The sequence below is a fragment of the Phaseolus vulgaris genome, chromosome 6, assembly GCF_051622355.1.
Source record: "Phaseolus vulgaris cultivar YP4 chromosome 6, ASM5162235v1, whole genome shotgun sequence".
Taxonomy (NCBI): Eukaryota; Viridiplantae; Streptophyta; class Magnoliopsida; order Fabales; family Fabaceae; genus Phaseolus; species Phaseolus vulgaris.
Window position 1 is genome coordinate 13,972,653 of NC_143503.1, and position 18,037 is coordinate 13,990,689.

Here is an 18,037-nt window from a genome sequence, read left to right on the forward strand (position 1 = left end):
TCAAACTTGTAACATGCTTCTCAAACTTCAACTACTTAATTTAAACAAATATGACAGTAGAATGGTCTATTACTGTATTACGCATATTTAGGTGGTTAACATATATGAATCTTTTTATGGTACTAAACCAATACCTTTAACTTTCATAGAAGCTAAAACCCTACCAACATAATATCCATATCCTTTAAACTGACCAAGAATAGAATTTGAGTTAGGAAATTCTCAAGTTTGATATGAGATCGTAGAATCCATTATGCAGTAAACTAGGAATTAAAACTTTCAGAATTTCTGCACACAAACTAATAGCTTTGGAAATTCTTTGACACTAATATCAACCAATAATCCACTGAATTTAATAAACAAAAATGTATTACAAAATCTTGATAACTACTCTTGCTACAACTCAAGAATCACTAAAGAAACTCTATATGAATTTATCAAACATACTGAAATAGTTTCTGTGTAAGATTGCTGCTAGTTGTCAAGGGTTGGCAAAGAGTAACGACACAAGGGACAGACGCGACTAGTTTTGAGCCATGTGAGAATACAGTGTAGATGAAACTCATGATGGCATGGCATTGTGTAGCACTCGCAGTTGATATTCAACTCTTCTAAGCAGATGCAACAATCATCACTCCCTTCCACCACCGTACATTTCTTCAAGAAGGTCTTTGTTATGGTTTCATTCGACTGATTCATTCTATAAACCTCCCACGATTCTTCCCCAGCTGCATGATTTCCAAAATCCAATATTATAACTGTCACAAATAAAGGGATGACTTGGTGTTGAGATTCCAAAGGGAGATAATCATCAATGCTACCAACTTCAAACAGTTCTTGAACTGAGGAAGCTACCCCTTCTGTTATTTCATCAATGGATTCAATGGGGAAGCTTAAGCCTGACAAAAGCGACTGTAAGAAAATTTGACCCTCTCGAAAGAAATCATTAGAGGGAATTGATAATGAAGAAAACAGATTTTGTAACCCTTCTGAATCTGTGTCAACTGAGTGATATACAATTTTGATGTGGAAATTGAAAGTATCACCAGACACAATCGTTGTGTCTTGGTTATCCAACCTCAACACGTTATAGTAGTATCGTTGTGACTGCATTCTTTCTCAATGTTATGGAAAACGAAACAAAGTATACTATTCTGCAAACTTTTCAGAAAGAAACTATTCTCTATATGAGGATGATAGAAAGATCCAATTCATATATATATATATATATATAGAATGATAAATATATATGATATTAATGAATTAATGCATTAAATCCTAGTCCAAGAATATCTTGATATTTATCTTGAATATGATTAAATTGTGTATAATAAAGATATATTCTTATTATATTATAATGAATTAATTTAGGTATTATATATTTTAAAAGAGGATTTTCTTGGGTATGCAAAATGCACGTGGCATCATGATATTGACATAATCGTTGGTTATTCAACCTCAACACGTTATAGTAGTATCGCTGTGACAAGAAAAATCTAATTCATATATAAGAAAATTTTATCCGGTAAATAAATGTAACAGGAATCACCGTACTGATATTTCCGTTTTTTAAAATCCCCTATACACAAACCGCTTTTCATTTTAAAAACATTATTATTATTTTTTATTATATAGATGTAACTTTAAATTTTAGAAGTATTACACTTGGATCCTAATTACTAAAACTACTGTGAGTGAAATAAACCAGAATTATAAATATAATTTGAAAAATTTTCAAAGTATCATTGTAATCTATTTTATTATAAAAAAGAGGTAAGTAGAAAGATGTCACATCACATCACTATATTGATATTTTTTTCCGTAAAAATATATGATTTATTTATATATTTATTTTATTCGTAACTAATTATTATTTAATTATAGTAATTAAGTTACGTGTAATTAAGGCACGTATGATGAATTTATATTCTGATTAAATTAATCAATTCATATATTCAATCTTAAGCAATCTTGATCGTATCATTCCAGTGTAATATATATTATTCAGTTAATGCATTAAATCCTAGTCCTAGCATATCTTGATTTTATCTTTTAAGTACAATTAAGTTGTATATATTAAGATATATTCTTGTTACATTACTCAATTAATATAGTTATTATATATTATAAAATAGGATTTTGTTGCGTATGCAAATATAGTTATATATATATATATACATATATATATATATATATATATATATTTATATATATATATATATATATATATATATTCACAACAAAATACTATAATATTTAGTTATAGTAATTAATACGTGTTTAATACTCTTATCGATTAGATTAATCAATTAATATTCAATCCTAGCTGTTCTTGATTTCATCATTTCAATATAATTACGGTGTATATAATAAGGATATATTTTGATTGCATTAACTAATCGATATATTCAATCTTTAAAAATCTTGTTTTTTATCAATTAAGTATAGGTTTATAATTTTTTTTATACTTATAAGAACTTTATCTTATAAAGACGATTTTAAAATAATCAGAATAATTGTTAAATTGTTAAACAAACACTGATTGCCTATTCAGGTTCACCATGCTATTAAAGATAACTAAAATATTGAACAAAAGTCATTTTAAGAATTAAAATATAAATCAAACCGTACTTATAAATGAAAAAAAAATAACATAAAAAATATTAAATTGAAATAAATGCTGATAAAACTACAAAAATTATTATTATGATAACATTAAAAAACTGTACTTATTATTTAAAATACTACAATACATTTGATAGATATAACTATATAAAAAACATTAAAATATGAGTGAAATAAAAATTATTAACTTATATCTTATATCTGGAAATACACTTGTAATATATATATATATATATATATATATATATATATATTATTCTGTTAATATTATAGCTGAATGATTTAACAGGTAAAAATATTTTTGAAATATATAGTTTAATAATAAAAATCAAAATACACTCCTAATATATGGGATATATGTTTTTAATATGAACTGAAGTATTTAACTTATCTAATTTTTATATTCTAAGTTGAAATTAAATATTTCTTAGAAATAAATTATTAATAATTAGAAGTAAAGATATCAAAATATAAGTTATTTATCATAAATATAACATATTTATTTATGATAAATTTTAATTATCACATGATATATATTTATATATATATATATATTATAAAAAATTTCATACTTAACTTTGACAACACTTCAACTAACAAAAATTATTGTTATAAAAAACGTATTATTAAAAAAAAAAATAATAAAATAATAAAAATGGGAGAACTGGACATAATCATATGTTAATATATATATATATCATTATTTATTACATATAGTAGTTATATAAAATAAATATTTATTCTATATAATGCATAAAGAAAATACCTATAGCTAAATCTATCAATTTTTCAGATAAGTATAGGTTGGTCTTTAAGTATTGTTGAGTTTAATATCAAATATATACAAATATTTATCTATAATTTATTAGATGAAATTAAGTTTATTGATTAGATTAGTAACGATGGAATTGACAACTAGATGTAGTGAACTTTTTCAAAAAAATATAGGAATTAAATGAGAATGAGGAAAAGCAATTACACATGCCAAGTCATAGATAAAATAATCATTGTATGACAGTTTCACTGAAGAGGAAATAGAGATTGAAGATGCTTGAAGAATTTAGAGATGCATGTTCCAAAACTATATCCATAGAAATTGAAAGTGGAGGACATCCAAAAGCTTGTGAAAAGTTGAAGTAAAAACGTTGCCTCCTCATCTGAAGCATGTTTTCCTTGATGAATATCACAAAAAAGCTTCAAAATGGTTGAATTCAAGTTCAACAACTTCAGGAATGAAGACAACTAACTGAGTTTGTGTCATGCATTGAATTGCTATGTTATTTTTTTGCATCTGGTTTACTTTAAATGTTTGTTTAGTAATTGTGTTAGGTTTAGTTTGTGATTTCATTAGTTAACTTTTAAATTACTGTGTGTAAATAGAATAGTAGAACATATAATATTTTTTTTATTAATAAAGAATAAATAAAATAAAAAATGGGACACTTCAGCTGTCTCAATCGTATACAAGTTAAGAACACCATACAACATCTTTGGTTCTTGAGTAGAACATATAATGTATTGGTAGTACAGGGTTTGATATTGCTTGATAAGTCATGAGTTACTGCATTAACATCATCAAGAGCTTTAAGAAGAAGCACACTGTATATGGGTTGGGATACCCTGAAGTATCTCTTTAATTTTATTTATTCATTGCTGATGAAAAAAAAAAAAACGAGCTCCAAGGAGAAGCACACTGAGGTGCATATTGTACACTACAGAAAATTCACTCAAGGATTAAGTCATTTCATCAAACCGAGTACCCACCTGAGAACTGATAGAGCCACAAAGCAAGAAAACAATCATATAAGTGATTTCAGAATCTTAAAATGGTTGTGTTGAATTTTAAGCTCAAAAGCTAGCACATAGCATGGATCATATAAACTAACCGTAAGATGTTTTCAAGCCTATTTAAAAGCCCAAAACAGACAATAAAAATAATGAAATAATAATATAAATAAATAAAATTGATATACCTATCTTAGCCAGAAACGCCACACATGCTTGTTGTGTTATCTTAAGAGATATAAATGAAATACAAAAATTGTTTGAGAATTTTTAAATCCAGTTGAGTGTAAAGAGCTAGCTGGGTTGAGAATGAGACTGAATTGGGAAAATTTGCATGACTCAAAAAGCCTTATATGATATAAACTGCATGTGTATTGTACTTAAGTATGCAAACACTTATGCTCAAAACATAAGTAATGATGACTTTTCAGTTCTGAACTAATTCTGACAAAAATCAAACTAATCATTGTTGCTTAAGACCTGTACCTACCTACAAGGAGGTTTGCTTCAAGACAAGCAAAGAGCTAAGTTAGGAAAAGTTGATAAGGATAATTTTTAGCAAAAATTATAAATCGATAAACATGTAATTAGTATAGAAAATATATAAAAACAAGTGAAAGAAGTCCTCCCACTCAAGCTGCACCTAGAGAAAAAAGAAATTTTTTTATAATTAATATATATATATATATAATTACATTAATAATTTATAAATTATAATCTATTTTATTTTATTTTTCAATCAAAGATACAATAACCAATCACAAAAATTCAATTTTATTTCAGTACCAACATACAATAACCATCTATATAAATTATTAGGTGTACTGACCATCTATATAAATTATTAGGTGTACTAAACAGAAGTGCTCGGGACCTTGGTTCTAGCACTTTGGTATGGTCAACTCGATTTTTGGGTCAACATGGGTCCAAAGGGTGACCCAGGAGCTCGGCCCAAGCGCTGGTAAGACAAATCGAAAAAATTAGTTAAAATAGAAGGAATATTTTGTTTGTTTATAACATTCGTTAATTAAATGCCAATAAAAGCTGTTGAGAATAATGTTGTTAGCACCCGAGAATAATGGTGCACATGCAGACAAAATATTTTTTGTTGTTATAGCACCCAAAGATAAGAGGTGCACGTGAACATGTGGTTTTCTATTATGATTATATGTTTGTTGTTGAGATTATGTTCTCATTAGTAGAAGTAGTTCAAGGGAAATCTATAAAAGGGGCTTGAGACCCCCGGTAATGGTAGGTTGTTTCTAAATACTTAAGACTAAAATTGAATAGTTATTTTCTATGCTCTCACTGACTTGATCGTTGGAGTGTGATCAACGGGTAGAGCTCCCTCTGTCCCAGCCGAGTATTGTTCCAGTGCACCAAAAGGAGACAGACTAGAAGCGGAGCTCTCCATCCAGTCCCACTAAGGTCAACCAACGAGAACATTTCCCGTCCACACTACAAAAAAAAACATGTATGTGGTGGCGGTTATTTTCATATAACTTGGCGTTTTTAACCACCACATTGTACGTCTGTAACAGTACCGTGCGCGTACCGCCAGAATTCTTGCCGCCACGAAGTTTAATGTGGTGGTCAATTGAGAACCGTTGTAGCAGACGCCATATAATGCATTGTATAAAGTGGCGATTTTAAGCGTGTAATTTACGTCAGTTATAAATGCCTTAATTTTAAAACTGGGTAAACCAATTCCAGCGTAAATAGTGGCAGCTTTAAACGCCACTTAATACGGTATAGTATGATGTTTATAATAAATAACATTTATAACTGTCATAATTTGAAAATTAAATATTTAATTTTATTTTTAATATTTATAATAATTTATTTAATTCTATTTTATAATATTATTTAATTTCATATTATAATTAAATTTCATTAAACAGTTAAGTTTCATAATATAATTATACTTCATAATATAATTAAAATTGATAAATATAATAATCAAAAGATGACTTCATTCATTCATTGAGAGAACAAAGTTGTTAATGTCAAAATAGTCCAAACAACAAGTAAATTAAATTGTCAAAATATAAATTGTTCACTTTCTAAACATATTACAACTAAACTCTCAATACTAATTTGTCTTAATGCCTCCACTTGATCTTATATTCTGGTTTGGTGATGGAGCACCACTTCCAAGATCTGGTGCCCGGAATAAGTTAAAATATGTTTATAGTTAATTGACAATTTTTAAAAAATAAATAAAAATAGTGTTATAATAAAATTTTAAGTATAGTAATTTATACCTCATTAATAGATGCTAGTACCAAATTTGTTGCCATTGGAGCAAAATGTTTCGACACGTCTGGTCTGGAAGCAATGTAGGCTAGTAGAGTATGCATTTGGATCCTTACAGTTGCAAGTTCAGTTTCCTTCTAGTCTACCTTTTCTTCAACCCACCACTAGAGGAACCATGACTCATACTTAATCTTATTCTAGATTTCCTGAAAGCAAGGGTAGGAAAAACTCCATATGAATGTCATCTGACCCTCCCTGGATGCTCCTTTCCAAAAATAACACCAACTAGATCATTTGGACATATATGTGATGCAGTGTCTGGATTTTCCAACATTAGCTGATCAATTTTTTCCTACATAACAATGGAAGCAACCAGAATTAGCTCATGGCAGAGCCAATATGTTCCCAAACACAGTCCAAGACAATATCCAAAATAACCCAAAACAGTCCAAAACAGTATCCAAAATAGTCCAAAACTATATATACCCTTGGCAGAGACAATATGTTCCCAAAACAGTATCCAAAGTAGTCCAAAACAATATCCAAAACAGTCCAAAATAATATGTCTCAAAAATAGTATATACCAAAAACAATTACTCTGTTCAACATAAAGAAGCAAATGAGAGGTTCAAAACTGATATAATTAGAAGTTACCCCAATCTCCATAGCTTCATCATTAACATACGTGTCATTCTTCCTCTTGTGTGTGATCTTCCACATCTTAGCTCAACCAATGTTCCTACCAGTCTCAATTTTCTATACGTTCCAAAAAGGATAATATAATTACAAAATTCATAATATATTATAAATCAAAATATATGTCAAATTCACAAAACCTTGCCCTTACTAAACCTATATAAACTTCAAGAAACTAACCTCATACACTCCATTGGTTCCAAACACCAATTAGAAAAGGAGAACGAAACTAACCGGGAATTTGTAGAGACTCAAGACCAAACTTTTACTTGTACCAACGCAAAAACTTCAGACCCATCAGCCACTCCTCTTTTCAAAATTATGTGATTGCTGTGACTCCAGATTTCACTAACCACCCTTACCCAGATTGTGTTCCAAACAATAAGAACCGACTCAGAAGGTAGATTCAACCTAAATTGATCAAAGTTAAACCTTGGCTCAATGTGAGACACAAACAGAACCCCAAGCCATCTGTAGCATAAACACCAAACTCGCCAAGCGAAACTGCAACCGAAGAACAAATGACTACAAGACTCTTCCTCCTTCCCGCACAATACAGACCTCGACCTTTCTATCTGCACCCCTCTTATACTTAGATTTACCCTAGTAGCAAGCTTGTTTTCCAACACCCTCCAAGCCATAAGCATTGTAGAAGGAACTGCCTTGCACCTCCATAACTTACTAAAACCGCGGCGAAGTATCCGCCTCATTGTCCTTCATGACAAGGTTGTAGGCAGAACTAACTATAAAAGTTTGGAGACCCCCATCCTTCCAAATCCAACTATCAACCTCTCCTGGGGCAACCCCAACCCCAAGCAGAAGCTGACTCAACTGATCCGCCATCGGTTTCTCCCATTCGAAGAACGACCTTCTCCAAGCTAGTTGCGAAACCCATCTTCCATTAGAGCAAGAACCAAACTCCAACAGTTTTGCGTCTTTGTTAGAACTAATAGAAAACAGTCTTGGATATACATTCTTCAACGCCTCACCCTTCAACCAACTATCCTTCCAGAAGTAAATATCCTTCCCTCACCTACTTTCCACTCGAAACTATCTTCGAAACTTCTCCCCCAACCCTCCGAAGACCATACCTCTTTCAAATCTTTCCACCAAAGAGAGCAACTTCTACCTTTACCTTCCTCTCCCAGAAATCTCCACCCACCATACTTAGAAATGAGAACTACCTAAAAATTTTGTATTAACTATTTTTTCGTCCTTAGTTTCGTAACTTATTTCTAGATCATACATTTGATCATTTTTACTATTTTATATAATTATTTGACTTTTATCTAATTATTATTTGATACTCATATTTGATATTTATACAATTGTAATTTCCTTCTTAACATTTGACATTGGAGAAAAGAAAATATGTATTCCTTTGACATTAAATACTTGATAATATCATGTTTCCTTTGCTATGATTTTTATTTTTATAAAATAATTATTTAATTAATATTTGAAATTGTAAAGGGCGAGTACAAGCACATGTACAATATACATGTTCCCGAGGATGAGACAAAAATTTTATAACCAAAAGATGTGAGAATAACGATGGAGATGAAGATTAATTTTTACTTTGATGATAGAGATGAGATAGTTAAACCTGTTGTCATCCCTAACTAGAAGGCCAACTTGTGACACTGACTCTCATAAAAATACTTTTTTTTACCTTACTACCTTAAGTATAATTATAAAAAATTAACTACCACTTCATTAAATTTATTTTTCTTTAGGTGTTAATCATTTTTATTTATTTTATACAATCTTATTATTTTTAAAATTTCAAGAATTACATTAAATAAAAATACTAATTTAAAATTAAATTCAATATAATTATTTAGTTTAAAAAAACATTATAAAAGCATATAAGTTTAAAACAAAAAAATTGTTAAATAAAAAAATTATTTATCAAGAATTAAAAAAATCTAAAAACATGCTTTATAGAATAAATTTAGAAAAATTAAAAATATCCAAAACCATAAATTGTATTAAACACTAGTGCTGAAATGCTAAACAAGGGCGGCTATTTTACATTTACAATGGCGGCTATAGAGACGCATTTGATCAACACGCATTCCTAAATCAACGAGATACGAATGCGGCTATATAGCCGCATTTGTAAATACTATTTATAAGGGTGGTTATTCCTAGTAGCCGTATTTGTATATGCTTCTGAATCAGGTGAGATGGTTTAAGGGTTTAGCATTTACAAGTGCAGTTATGGTAATAGTCGCATTCGTACATCCTGCGTTAGATTTATAAGTGCGACTATGGTAAATAGTTGCCCTTGTAAATAGTGGTTTTTTTTAGTGCAATCTGTTTAGTGCTAATTCCCATACAAAATAAATATGTTCAATTATATATACCTAGTCAGAAAAATACAGAAATTCAGATAAATTCAGAGAATCAAATATATATTGATCATCAAAATGTACATTACAAACACATCAAATTACATATCCCTACACTATTGATCAACTATCCTAGAGTTATAAAAATTTATGAAATATGTGGATCAAGAATGTCTCACATATGCTACGGCATCCGAAGTCATTGGTGCTTCATCCGTGAAGAACTGCATTTCAAAATAAGGTTGACATAAATTAGTTTTATAAGATATATATATATATATATATATATATATATATATATATATATATATATATATATGTTCAAAAATTATAAAAATAATTTAACATATCATGTTACATTTTTTCAATCACTTTTAAGGCCTAGTCTTACAATGGTAATCATCCATTGCTTAACGTAATAGCCACATTCATAGCTTCCTGGTTGTTTAATACACGATAATTCAATAAAAAGTAAAAGTTAGTATATTGATAAACAATGAAAATAGAAAGAAAAAATTACAAACCTTTATTCTTAACTGGATCGACAATTTAGGATGTTATATCAACGTCATGAACTAGTTAATACAAAACCCCATTAGTAGATGGTTAATTAGTAACATACAAAGTTTAAGATTTGTGGGTATCTTCTTGTGTAGGGAACAAAACCACACAACAGTCTTATCAACCATTGATAAGACAAGTAACTACCAATGATGCCTATATCATCCATGAAAAGAGTTAGTAAATATTTAAAACATGAAATAGTAATAATTGACTACATATAATTAAACTTACTCATTAATATAAGGGCATAAATAAATTTGTTTTCCCTCTTTTTCCAAGGTGTTAATGATGTATGCTTGGGTCTCATATGCCTTTGGTCCAATGGGATTAGTATATGCAGGATCTAAGAATCTATACACATTTTCCTTCTCCTCAGTGAGACAAACTTCATGCAAAAACCTACAAGTTATTAGTTAAAGCATAATCAATAATAATTTAACATAAAGTAAATTGAAATATAGGTAAAGATACTTACATCATAAAAAAATTAATTATATTTATATTGAGCTCCTGATCCCCAGCTACAAATTCTAATAAATTTATGTTGTACATGAACAGTGGCAGTTCAGTGTTTATTTGAAAAAACGTATCATGCTAGGGAACTTCAAAAGGATTTTGTCCAATCTGTCTAGTAACTAGACCTAAGGAAGCTATGGGATCGTCAACTGGGAACATCATGTTTCTTTTCCGGACTTGGTTTCCGACGAGGTTTCTACAAAATAAAGAACATTTGTATTAAATTATATGTAATATATAAATATAAATATAAATTAATATAATGAAATGAAATTATTACATGAGATTGTGGCATAAATCGACTGAGGTGTCTGGGTTAGGCAACGAATGTCTGAAATGCATTGGCCACAGTGGTTACCTCATCAGAAGGTAGTGGAACACAAGCATCAGGTACTCGTACTTTTTCAACTGTTACCTTCGCCACATCAAGGGAGAGAGGAATGTTATGTAAGGTGGTGGCCTCTTCATAGACTTTTCCAAAGGCCACCACCTGAGGAAGCTTGTTGGCCGCTACCAGTAGCTCACATTCCCTCGTTTGCCCAATGATATCATCCCCTGATGTTGCACAACTCCCCTTTGTGCTCTTGAGAGTGGGACTAACAAGGGGTTCAATCGGCTCAACACAAAGTTGTTGCGATAGAAACTCTTGTCGCATTCTATCATTCTCCTTTCTCATCTCTACCCGCAGCCGATCAATCTCCTTTCTCATCTCATCCATTAATTCTTCACGTATATTAGTCTTCATTTGAGCTTCGCTCTCTTTGGGGGAGAATGACTATCATTGTGAAACTCCAAAATATAGTTTAATTCCAACCCGTTGTGCAGTTGCACGAACACGAGCACAGTGCTCGGGTCGTCTAATTGCTTCAACTAGGATATCGTGACGACCTTCAGGAACAAAATTACCTTGGGATTCCAAGGAATCCTCCAAGAGAAAAAAATCATATCCATTTTTAATATAATTAATACTTTGTAATAAATGAAAAAAAAAACTAAAATAACTTACAATTTTTTCGATGATAACCCCGGATTGCTCAGAACTTGGTGCACCCGACTTTTTAATTCGAGCCCTCTTCCATTTTACATGGCGAAAAGGTGGTGATGGAGGAGAAGTGACCCCTGTTTTCACATTCTCAGACGACGTCCCCTGTCTAGATTGCTCCTTATCCAGTGATTGCTCAAGTTTTCGATACCCCCGAACGAGAGAGTACGTGCGAGGTAACATTCTTCAAAGCTATCTTTTGAGCTTTCTTCCGATGATACTGTCATAATTGAAATAAACAAAGTGAATTAAATAAGAAAAACTTATTAATGTTATATAAATAAAAATAGTTAAGTTACTTCACTTACCATCTAAGCCTCATTTTCACGACTTTCTTTAAAAAGACGTCATGTCTCTTCATCAATATGTTTGTACTTTAAACATGGATTTTCGTCTTTAAGGTCGCCAAAAACATATCTCAAAGTCAGTCTTGACTTAAAGTGACAAAATTTAAGTCCGATATTGGATATAATCTTTGATCGAAGTGGTTCCACATTAGGAATTTCAAAGTTTGTCTAGAAAATAACATCACCAAATTAAAATTAATCAATGAATATTAAAAATCATTATAAGGTAACAATAATAATGTAAAGCTTACCAGAACATCCTCCCAAATCATGTACCGATCGACCTCTGACAGCTCGTCCCATGAATTAATCAAAAAGGAGAGCCTTTCACGAGAAACAACTCCAAGATAACTCATAAACGCATATGCTTTAGGACCAAAAGCCACTCCAGTATTGACATCAATTTCAACACATGTCTTCTCACTAGCAGCACGTTTCAATGCGAGACGCTTCAATCTAGTAGGTCCTCTGCTGCCTCGTCCAGATCGAGGTCGGATTGGAGTCTGATCATCATCCATAAATTCATAACATTAAAATAAATTCAAAAAATACAACCAATCTTGTGTGTGAAGGCAACGTTCCCAAGGTGGCACGGCGGCGACAGCGAACGAGAGGCCGTGGACGCGAACGAGAGGCGGTGGACGCGAAAACAACGACGGAGCATACAAGCAAGAACAAAGGAACTACGAAAGCAATGCAACAGTATCAATGAGGCAATGCAACAGTATGATGAACAGTATATATGAACGAAAAATACATTGGTGAAGGCACGAAAGCTTTGAAAGAGAACCACAAACATACCACGAAGGAACGAAAGCTTCATGAACAGCGAAACGCGAAACGCAAATGAGAGCACAATGAATGGCGAAACGCTTCTGGAGAAAGAAAGAGTAGTGTATGGCGCGTTTCTGAAGTGAGTTAGGGTAAAAAACGGTTTACGAATGCGGCTATTTGTAAAAGCCGCATTCATAAATCAAGCGCTTTCATTTACAAATGCGGCTATAGTAAAAATCGCATTTGTAAATTAAAACGCTTGATTTAGAAATACGGCTTTTAATATAGCCACATTTGTAAACCATAGCGTTTGATTTATGAATGCGGTTGTTACAAATAGTCGCATTTGTAAATGAACTTAATTTCAAAAATGCCACCGTATTTTTTACGAATGTGTCTGTTCGTAAAACTGCACTTAATAAGGAGCCCTTGTTTAAGATTTCTGCACTAGTGAAAACACCCTTAAAAAATAAAAAATAAAACACAATATGAACTTGTTCTTTTTGGTACTATTTCTAAAAAAAAATTAAATTAAAGTGATTCCTTTAAACACGACTTACTTAAAAATAATTAAAAAAAAAATAAAAAATAGTAAAAATACATGCTTTGAACCGCGACTTGAAAGTGAAATATTGACTAAAACTAAAATCGTGTTTGGAATTACTATTTACATATTTTTGTAAAAAATTTAAAATTTAAGTATTTTAGTAAATTTAATAAATAATTAAACCGTTTTCGTAAATTAATCAATTAATTGTATATATTTTATGTTAAACTCAACCATATTCAAAGGCGAACCTAATCTTAAAATGAAAATTTTTATATTTAGCTATAGGTATTTTTGTTTTATGCACTGTATAAAATAAATATTTATTATATAACTACATCTATATATATATATATTGTGTTATAATTAAAATTTATAGTGAATAATTTTTTTAATTTATAAATTATATTTTGTATTTATGACAAATAACTTATATTTTGATATTCTTACTTTTAATTATTTATAATATCTTTTTAATAAATATTGAATTTCAACTTTAGAACATAGGTATAATTGAATTCATATTTAAAAAAATATATAATATATTAGGATAATTAAGTTTTTGAAGATAAATATATATTTGAAAATATAAAAAAATTGTATGTAAGAAGAAAAAAGATGTTTTTATTCTCTTATGTGTGTGAAAAATTGTGAATCGGTTTTGTAAAAGCCGAATTAATAGACGAGTTATTGGCAAGCAAACCTGCAACGCTAACTCGACAGTGAAGCTTGTACGAGGTTTCTATCAGACTTGTTATTGTTACTTGTACCTTCTTTGCCATACATAACTTCTTATTTAGCGGATAAAAATGGAGAAACGGTCAGAGCACACCAAAATTAGTGCTCTGATACATATAAGAAAATGGTATATAAGAAGAAAGAAAATGTTTTTATTCGGGTATTTACACTTACTTCATGTATATACTAGTGTAGGAAGACTTTCTCTCTTCAAATAACAATCTAATTAGACAGATCCACTCATCATGATATTATATAATTGGGTACAATATTTTAATAGAAAACGACAAATTTTATGAGTTAATTCATTCAGGTATATCAAAAGAATAAGAGTGTATACCAAACACATATTAGAACTGTATCTCAGGATATAAGATATGAGTTAATAATCTTTCTTATATTCATATTTTTATATTGTTTTACATAGTTATAGCTATATCAATGTATTTTTTATTTTAAATAATAATTATACTGTTTTTTAATGTTATTTTAATTATATATTTAGTTTAACAATTTAACAATTCTTCTGATTATTTTAAAATTTATAACATAACGTTATTGTAACGATAAAAAATAAAGATGATAATTAACAAGAATTCTAATTATAGTTCATTTAATCAAAATGTATTCTTATTGTATATATCCTTAATTGTATTGAATTGATTAAATCAAGAACAACTAGGATTGAATATTAATTGATTAATCTAATCGATTTACTTATTAATTGAACAAAAATACCAATATCATGATGCCACGTGCATTTTGCATACCCAAGAAAATCCTCTTTTAAAATATATAATACCTAAATTAATTCTTTATAATATAATAAGAATATATCTTTATTATACACAATTTAATCATACTCAAGATAAATATCAAGATATTCTTGGACTAGGATTTAATGCATTAATTCATTAATATCATATATATTTATCATTCTATATATATATGAATTGGATCTTTCTATCATCCTCATATAGAGAATAATTTCTTTCTGAAAAGTTTGCAGAATAGTACACTTTGTTTTGTTTTCCATAACATACTGAGAAAGAATGCCGTCACAAGGATACTACTATAACGTGTTGAGGTTGGATAACCAAGACACAACGATTGTGTCTGGTGATACTTTCAATTTCCACATCAAAATTGAATATCACTCAGTTGACACAGATACAGAAGGGTTGCAAAATCTATTTTCTTCATTATCAATTTCCTCTAATGATTTCTTCCGAGAGGGTCAAACTTTCTTACAGTCACTTTTGTCAGGCTTAAGCTTCTCCATTGAATCCATTGATGAAATAACAGAAGGGGTAGTTTCCTCAGTTCAAGAACTGTTTGAAGTTGGTAGCATTGATGATTATCTCCCTTTGGAATCTCAGCACCAAGTCATCCCTTTATTTGTGACAATTATAATATTGGATTTTGGATTTGATGCAGCTGGGGAAGATGCATCTGGGGAAGAATCGTGGGAGGTTTATAGAATGAATCAGTCGAATGAAACCATAACAAAGACCTTCTTGAAGAAATGTACGGTGGTGGAAGGGAGTGATGATTGTTGCATCTGCTTAGAAGAGTTGAATATCAACTGCGAGTGCTACACAATGCCATGCCATCATGAGTTTCATCTACACTGTATTCTCACATGGCTCAAAACTAGTCGCGTCTGTCCCTTGTGTCGTTACTCTTTGCCAACCCTTGACAACTAGCAGCAATCTTACACAGAAACTATTTCAGTATGTTTGATAAATTCATATAGAGTTTCTTTAGTGATTCTTGAGTTGTAGCAAGAGTAGTTATCAAGATTTTGTAATACATTTTTGTTTATTAAATTCAGTGGATTATTGGTTGATATTAGTGTCAAAGAATTTCCAAAGCTATTAGTTTGTGTGCAGAAATTCTGAAAGTTTTAATTCCTAGTTTACTGCATAATGGATTCTACGATCTCATATCAAACTTGAGAATTTCCTAACTCAAATTCTATTCTTGGTCAGTTTAAAGAATATGGATATTATGTTGGAAGGGTTTTAGCTTCTATGAAAGTTAAAGGTATTGGTTTAGTACCATAAAAAGATTCATATATGTTAACCACCTAAATATGCGTAATGCAGTAATAGACCATTCTACTGTCATATTTGTTTAAATTAAGTAGTTGAAGTTTGACTACCATTGTCTTGTGTTGTAGGAGTATGTTAGAAGGATTTTGTAATACATTTTTTGTTTATTCAATTAAGTGGATTATTGGTTTATTTTAGTATCAAGAATTTCCAAAGCTATTAGTCTGTGTGCATGAATGTTTTAATTCCTAGGTTTGTTTGAGTTGTGTGGCCATAAGAAATTTTGTTTCTTATGGAAAAGATATAATAAAGCTTTGGTTAGATCCTTTTATTGCATAATGGATTCTACTATACTGTCAATATCAAACTTCAGAAATTCCTATGCTGTTCTTGGTTATTGGAAGGCTTTTAGCTTATATGTAAAGTTAAAGGTAATTGGTTCAGAACTTTAAACATAAGAATTCTAATATGCCTAATAAAGCATGAATAGACCATTGTATGAACTCTTTTGTGATCTCAGTCTGTGATAGAAGTGGACAAATGTCTAATACCTTCTCCAACTCCATGTAACACTACAAAATTTTAATTTTAGTAAGGGTTTATTAATAAAGGTTATTATAATTTCTGGTAGAGCACACACTTCCTAGATGTTTTCTAAACTCCTAGGAAGCACACTTAGTAGAGGTTTTTCAAACCTCTGATAAACCTCAACAATTTTTTAATGAATCAGTATTAAAATATTTTAATATTTTTTTCTTTCTTCTTTCTTAGTTTTTTCTCTTTTAAACCTAATGTATTCCTTCTCCAAAGCAATGCTCTATAGTGTCAATTAGTAGCTCCAAAGCAAAAGCAAGCATTTATTTAAATTTAATATTTTTTATGTTATTTTTTTCATTTATGAGTACGGTTTGATTTATATTTTAATTCTTAAAATGATTTTGTGCAATATTTTAGTTATCTTTAATAGCATGGTGAACCTGAATAGGCAATTAGTTTTTGTTTAACAATTTAACAATTATTCTGATTATTTTAAAATCTCGTCTTTATAAGATAAAGTTCTTATAATTATTAAACAAATTATAAACTTATACTTAATTGATAAAAAACAAGATTTTTAAAGATTGAATATATCGATTAGTTAATGCAATCAAAATAAATCCTTATTATATACACCGTAATTATATTGAAATGATGAAATCAAGAACAGCTAGGATTGAATATTAATTGATTAATCTAATCGATAAGCGTATTAAACACGTATTAATTACTATAACTAAATATTATAGTATTTTGTTGTGAATATATATATATCGTGATGCCACCTACATTTGCATACGCAACAAAATCCTATTTTATAATATATAATAACTAAATTAATTGATGTAACAAGAAAATATCTTATATATATATACAACTTAATTGTACTTAAAAGATAAAATCAAGATATGCTAGGACTAGGATTTAATGCATTAACTGAATAATATATATTACACTGGAATGATACGATCAAGATTGCTTAAGATTGAATATATGAATTGATTAATTTAATCAGAATATAAATTCATCATACGTGCCTTAATTACACGTAACTTAATTACTATAACTGAATAATAATTAGTTATGAATAAAATAAATCATATATTTTTACGGAAAAAAATATCAATATAGTGATGTCATGTGACATCTATCTACTTACCTCTTTTTATAATAAAATAGATTACAATGATACTTTGAAAAAA

At 29.7% G+C, this 18,037-nt stretch overlaps 2 protein-coding genes across 2 annotated transcripts; one reads left to right on the forward strand and one right to left on the reverse strand.

Annotated features, from left to right (window-relative positions):
- Positions 1-474: 474 nt before the first annotated feature.
- LOC150027167 (uncharacterized) lies at positions 475-1,113 on the reverse strand. Its single transcript, XM_090303837.1, has one exon. The coding sequence runs from the start codon at positions 1,111-1,113 to the stop codon at positions 475-477; it is 639 nt and encodes a 212-aa protein (XP_090159963.1).
- Positions 1,114-15,296: 14,183 nt separating this feature from the next.
- LOC150027168 (putative E3 ubiquitin-protein ligase RHC2A) lies at positions 15,297-15,950 on the forward strand. Its single transcript, XM_090303838.1, has one exon. It carries the CDS (start codon positions 15,297-15,299, stop codon positions 15,948-15,950), a length of 654 nt encoding a protein of 217 aa, XP_090159964.1.
- The last annotated feature ends 2,087 nt before the right edge of the window (positions 15,951-18,037 follow it).